Source organism: Vanessa cardui, chromosome 18 (assembly GCF_905220365.1).
Source record: "Vanessa cardui chromosome 18, ilVanCard2.1, whole genome shotgun sequence".
Taxonomy (NCBI): domain Eukaryota; kingdom Metazoa; phylum Arthropoda; class Insecta; order Lepidoptera; family Nymphalidae; genus Vanessa; species Vanessa cardui.
The window spans coordinates 645,389-666,299 of record NC_061140.1 but is presented as its reverse complement, the minus strand read 5'-3'; the positions used below and the strand labels follow the sequence as shown (position 1 = coordinate 666,299).

Here is a 20,911-nt window from a genome sequence, read left to right as displayed (position 1 = left end):
GATTACGATATATAATCTAATTAATAAAAACACTTTAATATATAACTATCAAAAAAAAAAATTAGTCAAACACACATACCCGTTCATTAAATTAAAATTATAACTTTATTAGATAATTATTTTACATTGTTATTAGATTTAGACTAGTTAAAAATAGATAAGAAGTGATAGCGAGTGTTGTTGCTATGAAGTGCTATAAGACATTACTGTCAATATGTTTCGTGATAGCGACGCTATGGCCGGGGTGCGTTGGTGACCCCATGATGTCAAATGGTAGGTCATTTGAAATATAGAAATTATATTAGATGTAAATATAGATGAGAAAGATGTACTTGACAGTCTTAAGAGTTAAGATCTTTTTCATTTCTCAAGTCTCTCACTCAGTAAGATTTTCTACATAAAGATTTCGGACCCTTGTCAGATGTTTTGTTACAAAAATATTAAGTTAATAAGTTAAGTTGCTTAAGATAACAGCTTTTAAGAAAATTTCAAAATAAATTTCTAATCCTTCTTAATATTGTTAAACCGATGAACCAATTCAGATTTAAAAGAAATGATGGATGGCATATGTTTTTTTTATTTCTTTCTTCGACGTGGGAAAATAGTAATAATAGTTTGTTAACTTTTAAGCATTATAAAAAGCACAGCCGCGGGTTCTGCAAGTTATTAATATCTAAATCGAATATGCTAATACTACAAAATTTAGACCGTTATTTAACAATACTTAAAATTATTTATTTGGAACTTGAAAATATTTAAAACAATTTATGAATTTATTAAACTATTACGAAAAAAGGTTTCTTCATAATTTCGCAAAAGAGATATTTGCAACCAGTTTAGAAATATACTGATAATTAGTTTCATAACTTGTAATTAAATTTAATTTTTTAGTCTACATAGTGATTGCATGTACACTAAATGATGCATATAAAACGGCAGTTGGAATCATAACAAAATTCTTTAGGAAATTAATAGCTCTAATTATTATACATATGAAATTACTTTTTTGCTGGTTGTTTCACAAAACGTTCAAAAGGAGACTAGCAACGCGTCTGTAAGCACCCTGGCGTTGTAGATGTCCATGGGCGGTGGTGAGCCCAAAACATTCGGTTAAACCGCCATACAACAACAAACAACAACAGCCTGTTAATTTCCACTGCTGGGCTAAAGGCCTCCTCTCCCTTTGAGGAGAAGGTTTGGAACATATTCCACCACGCTGTTCCAATGCGGGTTGGTGGAATAAACATGTGGCACAATTTCTTTGAAATTTGTCACATGCAGGTTTCCTCACGGTGTTTTTCTTCACCGCTGAGCTCGAGATGAATTATAAAGACAAATTAAGCACATGAATCAGCGGTGCTTGCGGTGATGGCGGGTTCAAACCCGCAATCATCGGTTAAAATGCACGCGTTCTAACCACTACGCCATCTCGACTCACATAAACCGCCATAAAATGCTTCAACAGAAACTAACTTAAACAAATTTATTAATTTAAGTACTATCTTTTATTTTTGCAACTAAACCCAATTACCCGATTATTATGTTCATAACATTGAAAAATGTCGAACTTACATGCAATCCCAATTTAACTACTTTCCATAACCAATCAATGCAATGCAACCCATTTTTAAATACCGATTCCTACGTATCTAAAATAACAATTTTTATGGTAAATTTAAACCCTATTTTGATCCCGCATGGGATGTATTTTCAGACACGCTCTGGTGATTGTCAATTATCCACAAGCAAAAGTATAAAAAAGGAGCTCCTTATTATTAAACGATTACACAACAAACTTTAATCCGAAAATTCTTTTTCTTGGATGACTAATTTTCAAACATATATTATAGTACTCACCTATGAAATGAATTCTTACCCAATTTCATCATATTAGACCTAATGTTACTTATTAATACGTTAGTAATATTGTTATTAATATAAATTCAAACACTATGTTTGTCTTTCAAATAATTTGTGTTAACATGCGCCCACCTACTAAAGTTGGAAAGGCTTCTACTAGTAGCGTTTGGATTAATAAAATATGAATGCTTTAATATGGATTATTAGGGTAATGTTATTATAAATATAATGATCCATAGACATAAAAATAGTGGCAGGTATTGTATTTGATTTTTAAGTTTGCTATCGTCAACATTTTCATTTATTGTAAACTAATAGAAACCATCCATAGTAAAAAGCGTAACCCACCCTAAATCTTATTACATACCTACGTATGTATTTATTTATTTTTTTATTGTTTTAATTTATCCGTTTTTTTAATAACAATTTAATATATTCTTATTTAAGTATTATTAAATGTTGTTCTATTAATAGTTGATTATTAGTACTTATTAGTACAGAAGCATACAGCAAAAGCAACTTCATTATATCCTGATATCTCTCGAAAAGATTGATTCAAAGTTTTGATCACAGCGCCTATAATGTGCTAGAACGATGTTGATGAGGTGATGTAAAAGGCCAACGAAAAATAATTAAAGGTGACTTGTTATTATTTAAAATTGTTTGACCCACTTGCATAAAGTAGAGAGTCGGCGACCTTATTACGAATCAACTTTATTTAAATACAACAATAAAGCAAAATACAATATATAGACCAGTTTCTTTACTGTTAACATTTTAAGTTCGGGCAAGAACCGCTGATGTATTTACCTATGTTTATAATGCTCCAGGGGATGGATGGTGAAACGAAACATCCTATCCAAAACATAAATGTAAAATGAGAGCCAAGTTCAGAATTATGAAATATAGCTTGGTTGTTGATTTCAACGACAAAGAAGTGAGATCTAAATGGGTGCCAAGTTCCATTATCCTTCCTGAAATTCATTTAATACTACATAATATAACATTTCACCTTATAACATAGAATAATGTATTGTAGACTAAGGTCTGACCTGAACTTGGCTGACACGCTACCACGTGTCTAGATCTTCATCAGAGGAACGTTATGATATAATTAGTACAAACATTCTTTCGATGAGGGTTTTATTCATAGTTTTATAAAAGAACATACTAAATTTCGTACACGTGATTAAAACAATATTTTAATGATGATAACTTCATATTCAAATGTATGTATAATAAAATAAACAAGAAAAAAAGCCCCGCTAAGTTTCTTTCGCCGGTTCTTCTCAGGTCTGGGTTATTTTCTTTCCCGAACCGGTACTGTTGTTTCATTTGACAATCAATAAGTAAGTGTAATGCTTCTATATTGGATAAAGTAATTTGAGTTTGTGCTTGAGGAATAAATTTATGTCTATGCCAAGAACAAGAGGACAACATCGAAATAACAAACATTTCACACCGAGTTGACCCGATATCATTGGTCGAGAGCTTGTATATTTATGATAATCATTATGGATTTGCGAAAAAATGTCGTAATGAATGTTAATATCGTTTGGATTACGTAAATCTAGGTTTGTTTAACTTCACTTATTTTACGACTAGCGTAGACTATACTCGTGTATGGTTTAAAAAACGTATAAAGGTTCGCTAACCTCAGTCAGCACAGTGGCGTGCACTTGGAGAGGCCTATGTCCAGCTGTGGACAAAAACGTTCATATGATGTAGCTCAGTCCTACGAGGCGACATTTATTTTTACTAGAGAACCATTCCTTTTTTATCCTTGTCATTTCCCAAATTAATTTCGGTATTCTCGTTTTCCGTTTGATTCATAACCTTACTAGGCTAATAATAATTCATGACCTGGCATTAATATTTGAAGAATAGATTAATATTTGATTAATAATACAAACCTTGAACGTTTCATATCACGCTGGTCGCCCTGTCGAAGTTATAAAATATATCTAAAATATATTTATGGAAAATTTCGTAGATCTTATAAAGGTTTTAGTAGTTCACGGTAAACTGGTTCTTAATGACGCTCTTACTAGTATCCTGCGCGGGTCGGTGTTTACACAACACCAAATAATAGTAACTTAGAAACGATTGTAAACATTGCAGTATTATTTTAAAGCAATTAGAATGGTATTTGACGCGCATGGTATTTCATTAATAAACAATATTTAACTTTTTATAAAAATGTTTGACTAAAGTAGCTTGTAGAACTTTCCGATATTACTCATAGAACATATTTATAATAGACCAATAAATTAAACCAATGCAACTATTTAATGTATTTTTTTGTAACTAGTACTTGTATAATTTAATTAAATACTTAAATAATGTATACTGCTTACAAAAAGAGCAAAAAATGTAGAAAGTTCTTTTATTACCTGAAACATTTAAATTTTTTTTTTTCGTAATAAATAGACTATTTTTTTACATTTTGAATCTAAACATAAATTATGTTTAGTTTCAAGTAGACAATTAGCTAAGTAAAAAGCCTAGGAGACATTTTTATACTGATAATAATAATTGATAAGTAAATAAATTATTCTTGTACACCCGTGTAAAAATTATAAATAAAGTATTCATAAAATTATTAAAGAATAGTGCCATCGTGTTATACATTTAATTAACATTTTCGTTAATTGTTATAACATTGACAACATTATATCCATCCATCACATTTTTCTAAATTAATTAATTAATTGTTTCGTATCGCTTACTTTTGATTCACGTATTCCATAAGTATGTTCGAATAAATAATTATGAACGTTTTCGTTTAATCTTAACGCAAGTTTCTCATGCATTATTTATGAGCTTTTGATATTTACAATGTTTTATTTTAACAATTAAAATTTTTGAAGTTCCACCAAGCTATTGAGCTGGAAAAGCGTATACCATACTAATGAGAAAATATTTTTTTCGGTTGCGTTCAATTTGTTTACCTATGTCAGAAAAAGCGCTAAAATTTTACTTACTGACAGAGGCGGCGTAAGGCGTGGGCGGTGTGGGCCACCGCCCACGGCCTCGCGGTGTAAAGGGCCTCGCGCCAGAAATTTGAAAAAAAACAAGGGCTTCGCAAACTGTTGCCAACATTAAGATTCGATCTTGCGCCGCCACTGGCAACAAACAGCCACGGCCTCGCGGCGCAAATGAATTTGAAAAAGTACAACAACGTATAAAACAAAGTCACTCACCGCTTACGGACTTTCATGCCGTGTCATTTTAATTTTCGCGTCAATTTAAGAAATGAATCGAAACTAATGTTTGTATCTATACTGTAGTATACAAAGCCCGAGAGATTTAACTCCCTTACTTGAAAAAATGTATTTATTATTTTTGTGTTTATTATGCAATATAAAACTTATGTTACCCCTATTTCACCCGTGTGCGTCAGGGGCGGGTAGCTAGGCGTACTGATGTTGGCTCAAAAGTTCAAAGACGTAATTTTTAATCAATGATTCCAAGTACATATCCGGGAAAGCACTATTGGAATTTCAGGTTTATTATTTAGTTTGTGTTTATAAAACATCAATTATCGATTGGTTGTAAGAAAATTTAAAATTGGAATAGCATTTAATATTCGTTAAAAACAACAATTAATAGTAAGAAATTAATTGTTACTAAGTATATCATTTAATATATTTTTTTAAAGGCTGCACACAAATAAAAACATGTTTTTGAAATTAAATGTCATTTTCCTTTACAGATACAACATATCTTGATCTGCCGCCACTATTCCACTTGGACGAGTGGTCGCAATGCCAACGGCCGAAGGATGTCTACTGCATCGTGGACGCAGCCTTGGTGTCGTCCAGCCCTTCGCCGTTATTTGACTACCTAAAGGTATCATTGCATTTTATTATCTTCATATTCCAGGTTTACTTGCTATAACTTTCTACACAGAAGTCTAGTCTACCATCAAACAATTTTCTACCGCTAAACAGCAACTCTTAATATTGTTGTTAAGCATAATGCGATGTTAATAAAATAAATTTTGCAATGTTAATGTCTATGGGCGTTGGTGACCACTAAAGATCAAATGACCCATGTACCCTTTCCATTATTAAAATAGAAATTAGTAATATACTTAATACGTTTTAGCCGCGCTAAATGTTAACGTAATCTATATATAATGTATAATTAATCTTTCTAAATAAATAGTCTATAGAGCACTTTTAAATCGTTGTGTGGTTGTTTATGCTAAATATAAATTAAATAAACAAATATAATATAAGTAATAATAAAAGCGGACACTATGTAGTAATTATTTGTTCACGGATTATACACAGACTTGACTGATTTCATTAATGAAATTGACGGACTTTTTTATTTAAAAAAAAAACTTCAAACAGGCCTATCTGACACAGCTGATGACAAAATTTCGTAAATTGTGTGATGACTTTCACCAACAACTTATTTGTGTAGTCTAAATACTTCGTATAACCAGTAGATGCAGTTTTAAACAAACGATTATTGATTTATTTTCGTTTAAAATCATTCATTCTTTTATTAGCCGAGAGGGCAAAACAAACAGATGAATTTACGTACAAAACCATTCATTCAAATGTCATAATTAAACGATCACGAAATACAGATTATTAATCTTTTTTTTCATTGTCATATATGGTCACTGGCCTAATCTTCTGCCATTCGAGTTGTTGGAGCACGTGATTCGAAATTTAAAAGTGTTTGTTAGAATAAGAGATTGTCGGAATATTGACTGTGCAAAAAATTTGAACTGTGAGTCAAGGACAGTAACATGCTTGCAATACACATAAACGAGTTTTAAGATACGCTAGTTTAGAAAGGAATTATTTTTACTTTCATACACTTTTAAAATAGTTATAATTTTAAAATATAAATATATGTAAAATATAATTAAAAAAAATATTAAAATAAATAAATTATAAGAACAATTTCCTAATGTATTTTTTCACCCTTTGGGGAGTTATTCTTTTCTCGTATCGTCGTATCGTCCAAAACTAAAAAAACAGGTATAAACTAAAAATCAAAAGCAATTCTTAAATGCTAGAAAAGTGTGTAACAAAAATATATATTAATTGATAACCTACTTCATTTTTGGAATGTGTTAAACTCATTTATTTATTTATTTATTAGATCACCAACAAAATACACACTAAAAACATTCCAAATACGTGAATAAAAACTAAGACTAGTGGTATCTTACTTATAGGTGATAAAAGCATGCACAAAATTAAAGTTAAGCGACAATAAACAGAACGTAAAAAAAGCTAATTAAAGACTATTACATAACAACAATAAATTAAAATAAAGATAAGAACATAAGTAAACTATCTAAACTAAACAATTTTGAATATTTACAATTGAATATATTTGAATATATTGAATATATTTTATTTTTAAATTTTTTCATATTACCGAACTCATGACTACTTCCCTGATATAATGATTATGGCTAGCTTATAGGGACATTAAGATTTAGGATACAAAACTCACAGCAAAAAAAATAGTCTCAATAGCATCTTGGAATTTTGGATGTTAGCAGATTTAAGGCGTAGGTTTAATGATTTCACATTCCGCCAACCGACTTCCATACAAAATTGAAGTCTTGGCACAACAAAATGTTTTCCGATTTCAATGTCTTGTAAGTAAAAGTAACAAATTCGACATTAAAACATCCTTCGAAAGGCTGTCGCAACGTTTGTATTTATTGTTTCTTGGAAACTGGTAAGCATTTTATTCGACCTGAATACAAGCAACTTATAATGTTGTTACATCTTATACGTACTATTTACAAACAAATAATTAAGGGGTTTAAGGATAGATTATTGTAATAAGCACTAAATTGTTTTTTTTTTGTCTTAAATTTTCGCGATGATTACACATTTAAATAAAACTATTTATAACGGATGAATCGCGTATATTAATTTTGCTTTGCAGTGTTCGTGGTCACGGGCAGACTGTCTGCCCGTGACCACGAACACTGCAAAGTGCTCGAAACGTCGGGATGTTTAAAAATAATTAATATACGCGATTCATCCGTTATAAATAGTTTTATTTAATTGTTTTTTTTTTATGGTATAGGTTGGCAGACGAGCATATTGGCCACCTGATGGTAAGTGGTCACCATCACTCATAGACAATGAAGCTGTAAGATATATTAACTTACATCGTCAATGTGCCACCAACATGGGAACTAAGATGTTATGCCCCTTGTGCCTGTAGTTACACTGGCTCACTCACCATTCAACCCGGAACACAACAATACTGAGTACTGTTATTTGGCGGTAGAATAACTGATGAGTGGGTAAACCCAGACGGGCTTGCACAAAGCCCTCTGTCACCGAGTAAATATATGTAATATGTAGCAGATTATTGTACGCACGAAGTTTTGATGATATTAAGGCATTAGACAACACACAAGATTTAAATATATCTATTTGATCGTTTTACTTTTGGAGGTTATATAAGAAATGTTTACTAAAGAACGTTAAATTTGTTTCGAAAGTGAAATCGTTTATATCGTCTCTGGTACATGTCATTGAGTGATTCAAGATAATATTCGTATAATACATTAATCCAATAACCTTCAAATGTTAATTTATTAACAAAGAATAATCAAAACATAAAAAGTTAGATGATTAAATATTTTTAAATTATATAATTATTTGAATATGTTATTATTAGTTTTTGTCGTAACGTACCTATCTGTAACAAGTTTTATTACTATATGCTAAAATACTAAGTTATACAATTGTAAAGAAAAATATTTATATAGAATATATTTTTTTAAATTATTTTTTATGTACGAACAAGACATTATGTTAAACGAACATCTGAAATTCTGACATTTATACTCTGCGACTATCACATAATGGTACTCTGGTTAAGATTCACATCTTCCACATCTATATCGACGCTGGTTAAACTTATTTTACAACTGGTCACACTGCTCGCTTCGCTGGACAAAAAAGAGGCTGTTTATATTTTAAAATTCAACGGAATTAAAAAAAATAAACAACCTAATAATAATAAGCCGACAATTATGCGTCGATTCGTCATAATCACATACCGATACGATCAGTAGTTTTCACGTAATTAACGCATAAAGAAAAAAACGATTACATATATTTAATCTTCAAAATAAACATTCAAAGGGCTCGTAACATCTACCTTGAATTAAACAGCTGATTATTATTAGTTACTGCTGTTAGAGGTCGCCATATATCTAATGGTAAATAACATTAAACCGAGTTCAAAAATCAGGGTTAACTAGTCAAATAATTCATATGTTTTTTATTAATTTCATAACTTACATTTAGTATCAATGAGTAATAGTATCATGACAAATGATTAATTGTATTATTATAAAAAGTTGATTAGTTTGCTTAAACGCGGTAGTCTCAGGAATAACGCTCGTTTGTAGGGTATACAAGGGCCTGATCTGTATATCTTAAAACAACAAAGGAGAAAAGGAATAACAATATTTTTTAAATAATCGGAAATTTCTTAAATCGGATTTTTCAATAATTAAATGTGGGATATGTTATATTATTTTAAGGAAGATTACATTTTTCTATTTTACTATATTATTTCTATATACTATATCATTGTAACCTCGTCTTGTCGGTTGTAACTTTTTTGTGCCAGTTTTTTCTCGGAAGCAATAACAGGGCGAATGATTGATTATGAAATATTAATAAAGACATTATAACATTACGCTAAGATCAAAACGATCCATGACTATACAGAACTATATTAAAAACAAACAAAGACTATTTAATAAATTCTATTTTATTTGTTTTTCATTATAACTACCAACATTAGATACAATATCAAATTAAAATAAAAAAAGAAATACATCTCAATATTATGATGGAAAAAGTTGTACTACTTACAGGTAATAAGTCTCACCCTGCACTATCATATTGAAATATGTATTAGAAATTTAAATTAGTCAAAATATTAATATATACCAATAATATTAATAACCAATAAAACATTTTAGCAGCTTCTTCTTCATAGACTGTTGACTTCCAAGCAGGATATATTAATTTAAATGATTGTATTTAATTAACATGACTTTGTATTTTTTAAATGATAAAAAAGAGCAACTACTGAGTTTCTTGCCGGTTCTTCTCGGTAGAATCTACTTTCCGAACTGGTGGTAGCTTCACTTAATTGTAAAATGACGATTCAAAGGTGCTTGTAAAAGTCTACATGAATAAAGTTTATTTTGATTTTGAATTGTAATGTAGCATAGACATAGATTAGCTTGTAATGTTATATGTAGGTAGTGTAGCGAAGATTAAATATTAAAGCCACTAAATTACATTGTTTGAAGGAGTGAGGTCATGTGTTATAATGTTGGTTTAAGTTAGAGACTTAACACATTACTATTAACGTACCATACAACGTCCTCGCGTCGTTTTATGTGTCCCCTGACCTACATGACTGCTGTTTGCTACGACGGTCTGTACCCTGAAACCGTGCAGATCTCCTGCACAAGCTTCAAACGTCTCCGCTAAGCTTTTACGGTGCAGTAAAAATATTCGAGGATGATAAGTTTTACATGGTTCTCGAAGCATGAGAATGTCAACATTGTGAAGAAAGTAACAACCTTTTTTTTACAAACCGGGTAGGCTATATGACTTTTCCACCTGATGGTAAGCGATAGTGGAGTCAAAATGAGAACACAGCCAGTATAGTCAAGAGAATGAACTGTCCTAATCGCCCTATACGTAACCCATTTTTGAGAGATCCTTTTTTGCTATGCGGGTTCGATACACACGGATATTTTCTTTCACCGTAAAGCACGAAATAACACAAATTAAGCACGAAGTACTCGTGACAATCGTGCTTGTACGGCCTTGAACTCGAAATCATTGGTTAAGATTCTCATGTTTTAACCCCTGGATCAATACTTAATTGGACAGATCAAAGAAACCAAATATGAATTTTTAAATAACGTAATCGATAAGTACCAATTACAGGTCTAAACTTTTTTTGATTAATTAAAATTTATACATATGACTTAAAATATATCTCTATAAAAAAAAAACGTTTTCTCGTATATTTAATTTAAGGCAAATTTAATATTACGAGATGAACTCCGATATGGAATTACCGAATGAATTATTAGTTAAGTAACTTGTATGCGACATAGTGATAAAAATTTGTTCGCAAACTTAATTGAAAACTAACGTCATATAGACATAAGTGTATTTATCGATTATCGTGTTCAAATCAATCGATTTTGAATACTAAAAAACTTAGCATCAATCGCAAAATGTTCTAAATCTAATTACAGTAATACTATTACTATTTAAAGTAGTAACATGAGACATTTCACAGTCGTGCTCTGTGATGAGTTTCGAAATTGTTCTATAGAATAGTCCTTCCTCGATCGTACAATATGTACTTGTCTTTGTAAATTTACTTTAAAGTGGTACATCGTTTTTAAATTACAGAATAAATTATTAAATTAAATATGCAGTACTCGTTGCCGTCAAAATATCATAAATTAAAATAGTATTTACTTATTTCATTAACACACCCGAAAGTTATAAATGTTTGCCTTTTAATATCTATGTAAACAGATTTAATATTACATCAGCGTCGTGAGAAAAAATGTTTTATTGTTTTAAAATGATTTGCATAATAAATATTATCTTTAAGATTAAAAAAATTTAATAAATCTATCGAAAACGTCTAACGAATTATTTTCATTTAATTGAAAAATTACTTGTCTTGAACCATTTGCAACTTTAACACTTTTTCTTATTTACATTTTTTTACAAGTTTAACATAATTATAACAATGATTGTACTATAAATAAGTAAATTATTAATACTAAAATGTAATTAATTATTTGCATCCAATTAAAATCTATTTTTAATTACACTGAAGTAGAACTTCTCACAGGAGTCAATACACATTTCTATACATATATGTATATATAATATTTTTGCGGCGTTTATAAACAAATTACAACAGTTTGTCCTCGTAAATTAGTATACGAGATTATTTCATATGTCAGCGGAGAAATGTGTGAAAAAAAATGTTTAAACTTTAGTTTTAAGATTTTATCTGCGCTAGAAAATATGTATGAGTGTCCATACAAAATGTTTATCTATTTATTAAAGCAAAATGTATTTCTTCAGGCATATTCCTCAAAAACTCAAAAGCATTACAACCGGACGTTGGTACATCGAGGCGTGTGCATCAGCAAGTGTGGGGTTGAGGGGCCGGACACTTGGAGCGATGCTGCTGAGCGCTGCCTTAACAATAGCTTGGAGGAGTATGGACTGCAGGTATGGTTTACCTACTAGTGTATTCTTAGATTAAATTATTATATTTAATAATAATTTCATTTATTGTCTTCCAGTCTTTACTTTTTGTCTTCGTGTGATTTGGAATGCAACAAAAGAATTATTGTTGTAGCCTAAGTTACTCCTTATAAATTACATCGGCTATCTGCTAACCGGAGTAAACAGACAGGCAGACAATAATTGAAAATGTCATTTTAGTATATGCACCATGTATACATACATATGCATTTAGTAATAAGTGGTTATTTATAATAATGTTACAAATATAAACTCCAATTTTATTATATGTATGTATAGATTATTCGTATATACAATGTTTTTTACAATTTCAGGCGAAGGTGTTGACGTTGCATTTTTGTAAAACACCTGAAACGGTGTATAGAAGTCCGTCTACGGGAAGTTTCAACATCGTAGTTTTATCTCTGCTGGTGTTAACGTCGCTGGCAACAGGAATACACATTTTTGGCGGACGATGTGCTCGTTTTGCGGGTATGTAGGAATTTTTATACCTGTTGACTTCCAAGCAGGATATATTAATTTAAATAATTGTATTAACTAGAATTTTTGTATTTTATTAAATGTAGAAGAATAACTACTCAATTTCTTGCCGGTTCTTCTCGGTATAATCATATACTTTCCGAACCGGTGGTAGCTTCACTTAATTGTCAAATGACGATACAAAAGTGCTTGTAAAAGCCTACTTAAATAAATTTTATTTTGATTTTGCATATTGGTAGTGATATAAACTTAATTAAAATTTCAAAAACAACAACAACCTGTAAATTTCCCACTGCTGGGCTAAGGTCTCCTCTTTCTTTGAGTAGAAGGTTTGGAACATATTCCACCACGCTGTTGCGGGTGTGTGCGGGTGGGCGGAATACACATGTGGCAGATTTCTATGAAATTAGACAAATGCAGGTTTCCTCAGGATATTTTCCTTCACCCGAATTATAATCATAAATTAAGCACATGAATATTCAATGGTGCTTGCCTGGATTTGAACCCGTAACCATTGGTTAAGATACATGCGTTCTAGCCACTGGGACATCTCGGCTCAAAAATTTTATATTGACTTATATGTTTACTACTAGCCGTGTTCTCCGTTATTTTGCGCAGTAAGTTAGATAAATGATAAAAACTACAGTGTCACATTTGAGCGATCTTCTCAATTTTAACACTGAATCAACGACTCGCTTTTTTTCCTTTTCCATCGTGTGATACAATTTTAATCTTATACAGCTTGTCTATTAGTTCACATAATGCAATTTATTATTACTAAAATAACATTTGTATCCAATGTCTGGATCTTCTTTGTCTTAATAAGAAACTTTCACTTTTGAAACAAGTTACTTTATTATCTTATCAATTCGTTTATTTACAGATAACAAGTTTCTGCTCGCCTTTTCGTTGAAACAAAATTGGCAAATCTTTAAACGAATCAGGTCTGAATCGCAAATCGACTATCGCACAAAAGACCTCGCTTGTTTGGAGGGACTCAGGTATATAACGAAAAGTATTTAATTAGCTTTTTGTTTGTGTAACTTTTATTTATAAATTCAACTAATGTTTGCTTATGTTACAGATTTTTGGGAACAATCGGCGTTATTTTCACACACGTTACCTTAATCTACGTGTTTTCGTACATTGACAATCCAGAGTTCATTGAACACGTTAGTATTATATTGTATCAATAGTAATTATGTTACTTTAGTCATGTTTCTGTAACTTATCAGCTGCAGGTCTTACAGGCTTGATTATAAAGGTTTCGCGCCTTTTCTAGCACGAATGCTCACATGGACATTCCTTCCTGATATTTAAGTTGAAACGAGATTTAAACCAAAATTAAGTACGTGATTCGCGTGTTCATGTTACCTTAAAATTTGAAATACCGTAATATTGTCATCTATCTCGCGAGATTGTGAACTGTCGAATGATCTGTTTAATGGTTTGGCGAAACTAACAGAGGTAATTCAATGCCAAAGTGATGGGACCGCAGCATGAGTTCCAGTTTTGGAGGTATTTCACTTATCCAGGTCCCACTTAAATTATATTTTTTTTCAGATGTTTGAACAGCTGGGCGGTAAAGCGGCGTTTAACACTCCGCTGTGGATGCAGGTCTTCTTCTCCATCTCCGGCTTCCTCACGACATACTTCGTGCTGATCTATACTGAGTCCGGCTCGTTCACTTTCATCAAATGCCTGCTGTCGTTCGCTAACCGTTATATAAGGTCATTTAAAATAATAACATATTTACGATTTAATTCTATTATGTTTTAAATCATCTGATTCGATTAACATATTCTCTGAGTACTTGACGATTGACAATGGAACTGTGACATAAATCTTCGCGGCTAGGCGACGATACAATAGTTTCGTCAAAGTCCAATGAATCCTAATTTTAACTAGCTGTGCCCGCGAGCTATTGTGCGTTTGAATTTAACAAAAAGCTATTGTTGTAGCCAAAGCTTATTCATATTACAACGGCTATCCGTCAGTGAAAACCTCGTCAAAATCGGTTCAGCCGTTCCAGAGATTAGCCGAAACAAACTCTCGAAAAAAATTGAAAAATAAAAATATGACATATTTACCGTGTACCGTGTTTGACACATGTACATGCATTTAGTAAAAAACAAAGAGACACTCCAATTTTATCATATGTAAAGATTAATATTGTTTTACTAAGCTCGTTATTGTTTTAATTTGTTTTACGTACTTTCGCATTTTTTAATTTTTTTTATAATGTATATAGGTTAACACCAGTAGCATTATTTGCTTTGTGGTTCACCATCACGTGGTACCCGCACCTGGGATCGGGTCCGCAGTGGGTGTGGCTCATCGAGCGAGAGGCGCAGGACTGCTCCGAGCGCTGGTGGTACCACGCGCTCTACATACACAACTACATACCTCTCGGCAAGTTCTGCATGGGACACACCTGGTTAGTTTATTTCCTAATACGGCTGTAGCAAATTAAGCTAATACCTAGATAGCCTATATATATACGAGATTCTTTATTCATATTTTCCTTTTGTTTCCAAACTACCTATTACAATTCAGAAATATGTATTTACTGGACCAGCTTGTGCCGTCTAAGACTTGAAGCTTATTGCACCAATTCAGTTTGATCAATACATATGTCCCAGTATTTAACCCTGACCGTGGAGATTTCCTTTTAAGTTTTTTTTATTCGCCGAGCTCAAAATAATTTTAAAACAAATTAAGAGCATCAAAATTGAGTGGCTTTTGCTCGCGTCACTGGCCTATTTCAATAATAAAAAATAAGAAATTAAAATGTTAAGAATATTAAGTACTTATAGTCTTCTCTAGATTTACTGATGTTACTTCAGGTACTTGGCGGCGGACATGCAGCTTCACGTCATCGGTCTATTGCTGCTCCTCATCTTCGTTAAATGCAGACGCGCTGTGAAACCAGTTGTGTTCGTCCTGATTGTTGGGTCTATTATTGCGACCGGCTTAACAGCTTACTTCTTGCATTTGACACCGATTATAACAGCACAATCGCCAGAGTAAGTATAATTAAATTTCTTTTCTGGATAGTCAATTGACAAAAAGTCAAAACATTTACATACTTTTATGTACACTGATAAATAAAATTTTAACAAAAAGAAAAACCGACTTCAAACAAAACACTATTTTAAAACAAATGAATATGCACGAAAAAGTAATAAAAATAATTGCGTATTCAACATATTTTTTAGAGTCTTCCTAAGTTAAATGAAATGAAAAATATTAGACTACTTAAAAGTCGATTAACGATTATATCATGTAGTTATAGTTATTGGTATATTTGGAGCCGGTGTCAGCCACGGTGCCCTTGCCCCAACAATCAAAAGAAAGAAGCGATACGAGCCCCTTGATTGATCCAGTTGTTATTGTGTAAAAGGTAATTTGTAAAAAACATATTTGTTAAAGTATTCTCGTATTGTTTTTTGATAGATATACTGTAGGGTTTTATTGGCTGACACCGACTCCAAATATAACAATAATTATAACTACATGATATAATCGTTAATCGACTTTTAAGTAGTCTAATATTTTTCATTTCATTTAACTTAGGAAGACTCTAAAAAATATGTTGAATACGCAATTATTTTTATTACTTTTTCGTGCATATTCATTTGTTTTAAAATAGTGTTTTGTTTGAAGTCGGTTTTTCTTTTTGTTAAAATTTTATTTATTTTTTGATTTTAAGTGAAGCTGATGTTGACTAACTATTTTTTTTTAATATGGATAGATTAAGCGTTCCGTTTATATGAGTCAGAAACTACTTCGAGGACAATTTCAAAGGAAACTTGCGAATAAAGCAAATATAGACTTTCGAAAATGCGGATTTAATACGTCACGCGGCGTGAACTACAAGGATCCCTCGAAAGAGCTGTAATCGAACTCAGCAAAAAAACTTTGAAAAAGACCAACTATATTTCGTACATCATATGACATCACATCACATACACAAAATTTGATTAAAGATAGTAAGAAATTCTGCCCCATATCGCACCCTAACTGCGAGCCGTATAGGAGTTCCATCACTACATAATATAAAACAAAGTCGCTTTCTCTGTCCCTATATCTTTAAATTTACGCAACGGATTTTGATGCGGTTTTTTTTAAAAGATAGTGTGATTCAAGGGAAAGGTTTGTGTATATAATACATGAACAATATAGTAAAGAAACACTGATAATTTTAGAAGTTTGCGATGTGATGTCGCATATAAACAAATTCTGTAGTATATTTAGTATCAGTATTGCACCCGTGCGAAGCCGGGGTGGGTAGCAAGTTGATTATAATATTCGACTATGATAATTAGATAAACATAACCACATTACGGAAGGTGACTCAAATATCCAAATAACCTATAAATAAAAGATTCGACCGAGTATCGCTAACGTGCTCCTCAGAATTGTTCCGTTCCCTTCCGTTCCGTCACTTTGTCATGGATCCTGTGCTCAGAACCTTACCAAACTTTCACCAAATTATCCTTGAAGTATATATTTCATAATAAAAAAAGAATTATCAAAATTGGTTAACGTGATTTTCAGTTATTCACCTATTTGTCGCGCATATACATAACGCAAATTTAAGACTTATGTCGTTTTCACATGGATACCATCATCGGAAAAAAAAATAAAAAAATGGGACCCCACGGGAAGCACTACCTTTCAAACAAAAAAAAAATTATCAAAATCGGTCCACCCAGTGAAAAGTTATGAGGTAACAAACATAAAAAAAAAAAAAAAAAAAAAAATACAGACGAATTGATAACCTCCTCCTTTTGGAAGTCGGTTGAAAAAGCAAGTTTGTATCGTCTTGTTACGGAATTCAATTTAAAGTAAAAATTTACTGAGGGTTACCGTCTAAAAACGCATGGCTAATTTTTTTCTTATATTAAATCCATGGCTTTCTTTATAAAAGTTAACTTCTATAAGAAATCCGGAAGACATTTATTTGTAATCATAAAATTTTATTTGCATTAAAATTATTTAAGAATGGGTTTGAAATTTTGAAAGATCTATTAATGAATCGAACAATCAATCGACACGAAAGTCACCTTTTTGGTTACACCATATAATTTCCACATTGGTTCTGAAGGAATGTACGAAGTTTGAAGTTAAGTGTTCACGATTCATGAAATTCAGGTTTCTCCATGAGATCGTTCAATGCATTAAATATATTTGGTCTGTATAATGCTGCAGATCTGCCGCTTCAAGCCAGAATTCCTCCGTATCGCAGCGCTTGAACTTGACTTGATTCTTAGGGAATGGAGAGTGCACGTGTGTTCAGGAGATTACTAAATTATACATCGTTTTCAGGATCGTCAGTAGCATGTTCAGAGGTTCACGGATAATGAAGATATTGTACTTACCAGTTTGGATGAATCTCTCCGGATATTTATTCGGCCTAGCCACCGCCTTCATATATTACCATAACCAGACTATTGGCTACAAGCTCAGTGAAGTAAAGGTAATTAGGAAATTTATAAAAAGGTTCTAGTGCTTTGTCGCCATTACGAGTTATTCAGTAATGTCGTGTTATGATTTAAGGGTGAGTCTGTCATTAATCTGCGAGAATAACGAAATAATATCAAAATAAACTAAACTGCTAATGTCATTGTTTGCCCAAAGTTATAGTTTCGATAGATCGGGGGGCGCAGACTGACTACAGTCTGAATAAAAACAAATGTTATAAAGATTTTAAGAAGAAATATTAATATATCGATTTACACAATGGATCTTTATCTTTAGAACAGCGTGGTGGAATATGTTCCAAACCTTCTCCTCAAAGGGAGAGGAGGCCTTAGCCCAGTTGTTGTTGTGGTCGATCTTTGGAATAGGTCCATTGTGTATAGCAAATACAGTTTTCCTATATCCTCACTGTATTTTTATGGTTAGATATCACTATGTTCTAGCATGTAAAACCGCCTTTATGATTCATCTACCTTTATCATGCCCAGTGGTTTAAGCTGTTGTTCCACGCGTCGATGTCGGTGGCGGGCGCCATGTCGCTGGCGGGCGTGGTGTTCCTGGGAGAGACCGCTCCCCCCCAGTGGCTCTCTGCTCTCTACAGCTCACTCGACCGAGTCATCATCGCACTCTGTTTCAATATCTTCCTGCTGGGATGTCTCAGTAATTGCAAATGTAAGTTTATTATTTTAATTCTTTGTAACCATCACAAAAGTGGTTATTATGTACATATGTATTTTTAACTATAGGTATTCTGCTTCTTTGTTTTATGGGATTTATAAAACAGCGAAAAGTACTATTGGAATTAGTCCAATTAAGTTTAAATTAACTGAAATAACGATTTTCGGTTTCAGCTATCTTAAGGGACATCCTAGCTTGGCAAGGCTTCCAAATCGTCGGTCGTTTGACTTACGCCGTGTTCATTGTCCACTTCATCATCATGAGGATGACTGTGGCCTGCAACACGCAGATTGGACACGTTTCCGCCTACTCCATGGTAATTAAATACTATATATTGACTTTTATTTAACTAGAAGAAATGTATCATTCTTCACAGTTGAATTCAAAATGATCTTCGTTGAAAATGAATGCATACCTGCATTACTTATAAAGTAACTACATGGTCATTAAATTCGAATTCATGTTTTATTTATTTTTTACCTTTTTAATGATTGTCACCATTACATATATATGTTTATTTTAAATTAAAAACAACAAAAACATAGAAAAATAGTTTATCAGCCAACACCAACGCAGTTTTCCTATCATTTAACCTGCTTGAGTGCTAGCTGCTCTTTATTGACTTAAACGTTCCAATTTGAAGCCCATTAAGGTTTCTGGGAGAGATAACAAATAATTTCCTACTACCTTTTGTATATTAAATAGTTTTAATTATTTCGTAAAACTTTTATACATGTGTTGTACAATAAACATTTTTGTTTCTGTTTTGTTTCAGATCTCTTTATTGGTAGTGGGCACGGTGCTATCCTACCTCGTAGCGATACCAGTATATCTTTTCATTGAATTACCTTCGATACAGCTCTGGAAGGCGCTCATTGGCTTAAATAGTACCAAGAAGGTCGCACCTGAAACCAGCCAACCAGCTCCATCCAAAATTGATTTAGTAATGAGTACACAGAGAAATAACATTCAAGGCATTGCTTAGGTTTAAAAATATGGAATTGTGAGTGACTATTACATTTATAAAAAGACAATTATATAATTTTCTGTTTTTCGTTAAGGTGGTATCTATCAGAGTCTGTGATTCAAATAGGGTTTACTGAAGATCCGAATTATTTCTGTAGAATTGAAATAACTGTATCAAAACGGATAGGGCCTTTATTTTATTTAATATACTTTTAAGAGGATGTCCAAGCAATGTTAAAAAACACTTAAATAAGGTTTTTTGTTCACCAAGTCTTTAGGTTAGATTGGTTATATTTTAAATCTGCTACGTCATGAACCAACTTTGGATCAACGCAATAATATTCAAGCATTGAGTTAATAATTTAAGAGGTGATAAGGTCATATTGTGTAATTATAAATTTATTTGGTCTTGAATGAAATGTAATAATTGCTCTCTGAGTGTGTTCGCAAAGGCCATATGTTGAATGGGTGCTAGCAATATTAGTGTTCATTTTCATCACAATTAATTATAAGTTTGTGTATCTGCTCATTATTGTTATCCTATTTATTTTCTGTGTTCAACTTTTGCTTAGCAGCTTGGCATAATTTGTGCAAAGAAATTATAATTATTACATTAGCTTACTGCAAATACCGAAATACAGATTATAAGGCCAGTAAAAAGTTTTGGATTTTCCGTCAAGTAATCGTTTGTCAGTAGCCGAGAGTTTGAAGGTGTTAATATGTCAGTGCTTTGGAAAGTATGTAAAGTCTTGTAAAATTGTTCCATCTATCGAAGTATGAGAGAGGAAAAATTAAATGCAACTGTGATATCTCCTAATCGTATTTGCCTATAAAATGTCCACGTTGACCGAAAGTAGAGGACACTTTCAAATATAATATAAAATGTTTGTGTGCGTTATCAATACAATGTATTGTTTGTAATTTATGTTTTAAATATAAGGTACGTTATAATTTTTAATAAAAGGAATACAAAGTTTTATAATAATAACTGTCTATCTCTTATTTATTTAAAAATATTTTTGTAAAAAACCTGTTTAGATCAGTAAATATAATTCACAGTGTAGTGGTTATCCACCGCATTACCTTCCACCATAAACACTGAC

At 32.0% G+C, this 20,911-nt stretch overlaps 1 protein-coding gene across 1 annotated transcript; it reads left to right on the top strand.

The window, feature by feature from the left end:
* Positions 1 to 87: 87 nt before the first annotated feature.
* LOC124537532 (nose resistant to fluoxetine protein 6-like) lies at positions 88 to 20,054 on the top strand. The gene is made up of 13 exons (XM_047114406.1): positions 88 to 273; positions 5,576 to 5,712; positions 12,015 to 12,164; positions 12,515 to 12,671; positions 13,564 to 13,681; positions 13,765 to 13,852; positions 14,244 to 14,410; positions 14,932 to 15,117; positions 15,527 to 15,706; positions 18,012 to 18,162; positions 18,653 to 18,836; positions 19,016 to 19,158; positions 19,618 to 20,054. Exons 1-13 carry the CDS (start codon positions 186 to 188, stop codon positions 19,825 to 19,827), a joined length of 1,959 nt encoding a protein of 652 aa, XP_046970362.1. The 5' UTR covers positions 88 to 185; the 3' UTR covers positions 19,828 to 20,054.
* Positions 20,055 to 20,911: the final 857 nt, after the last annotated feature.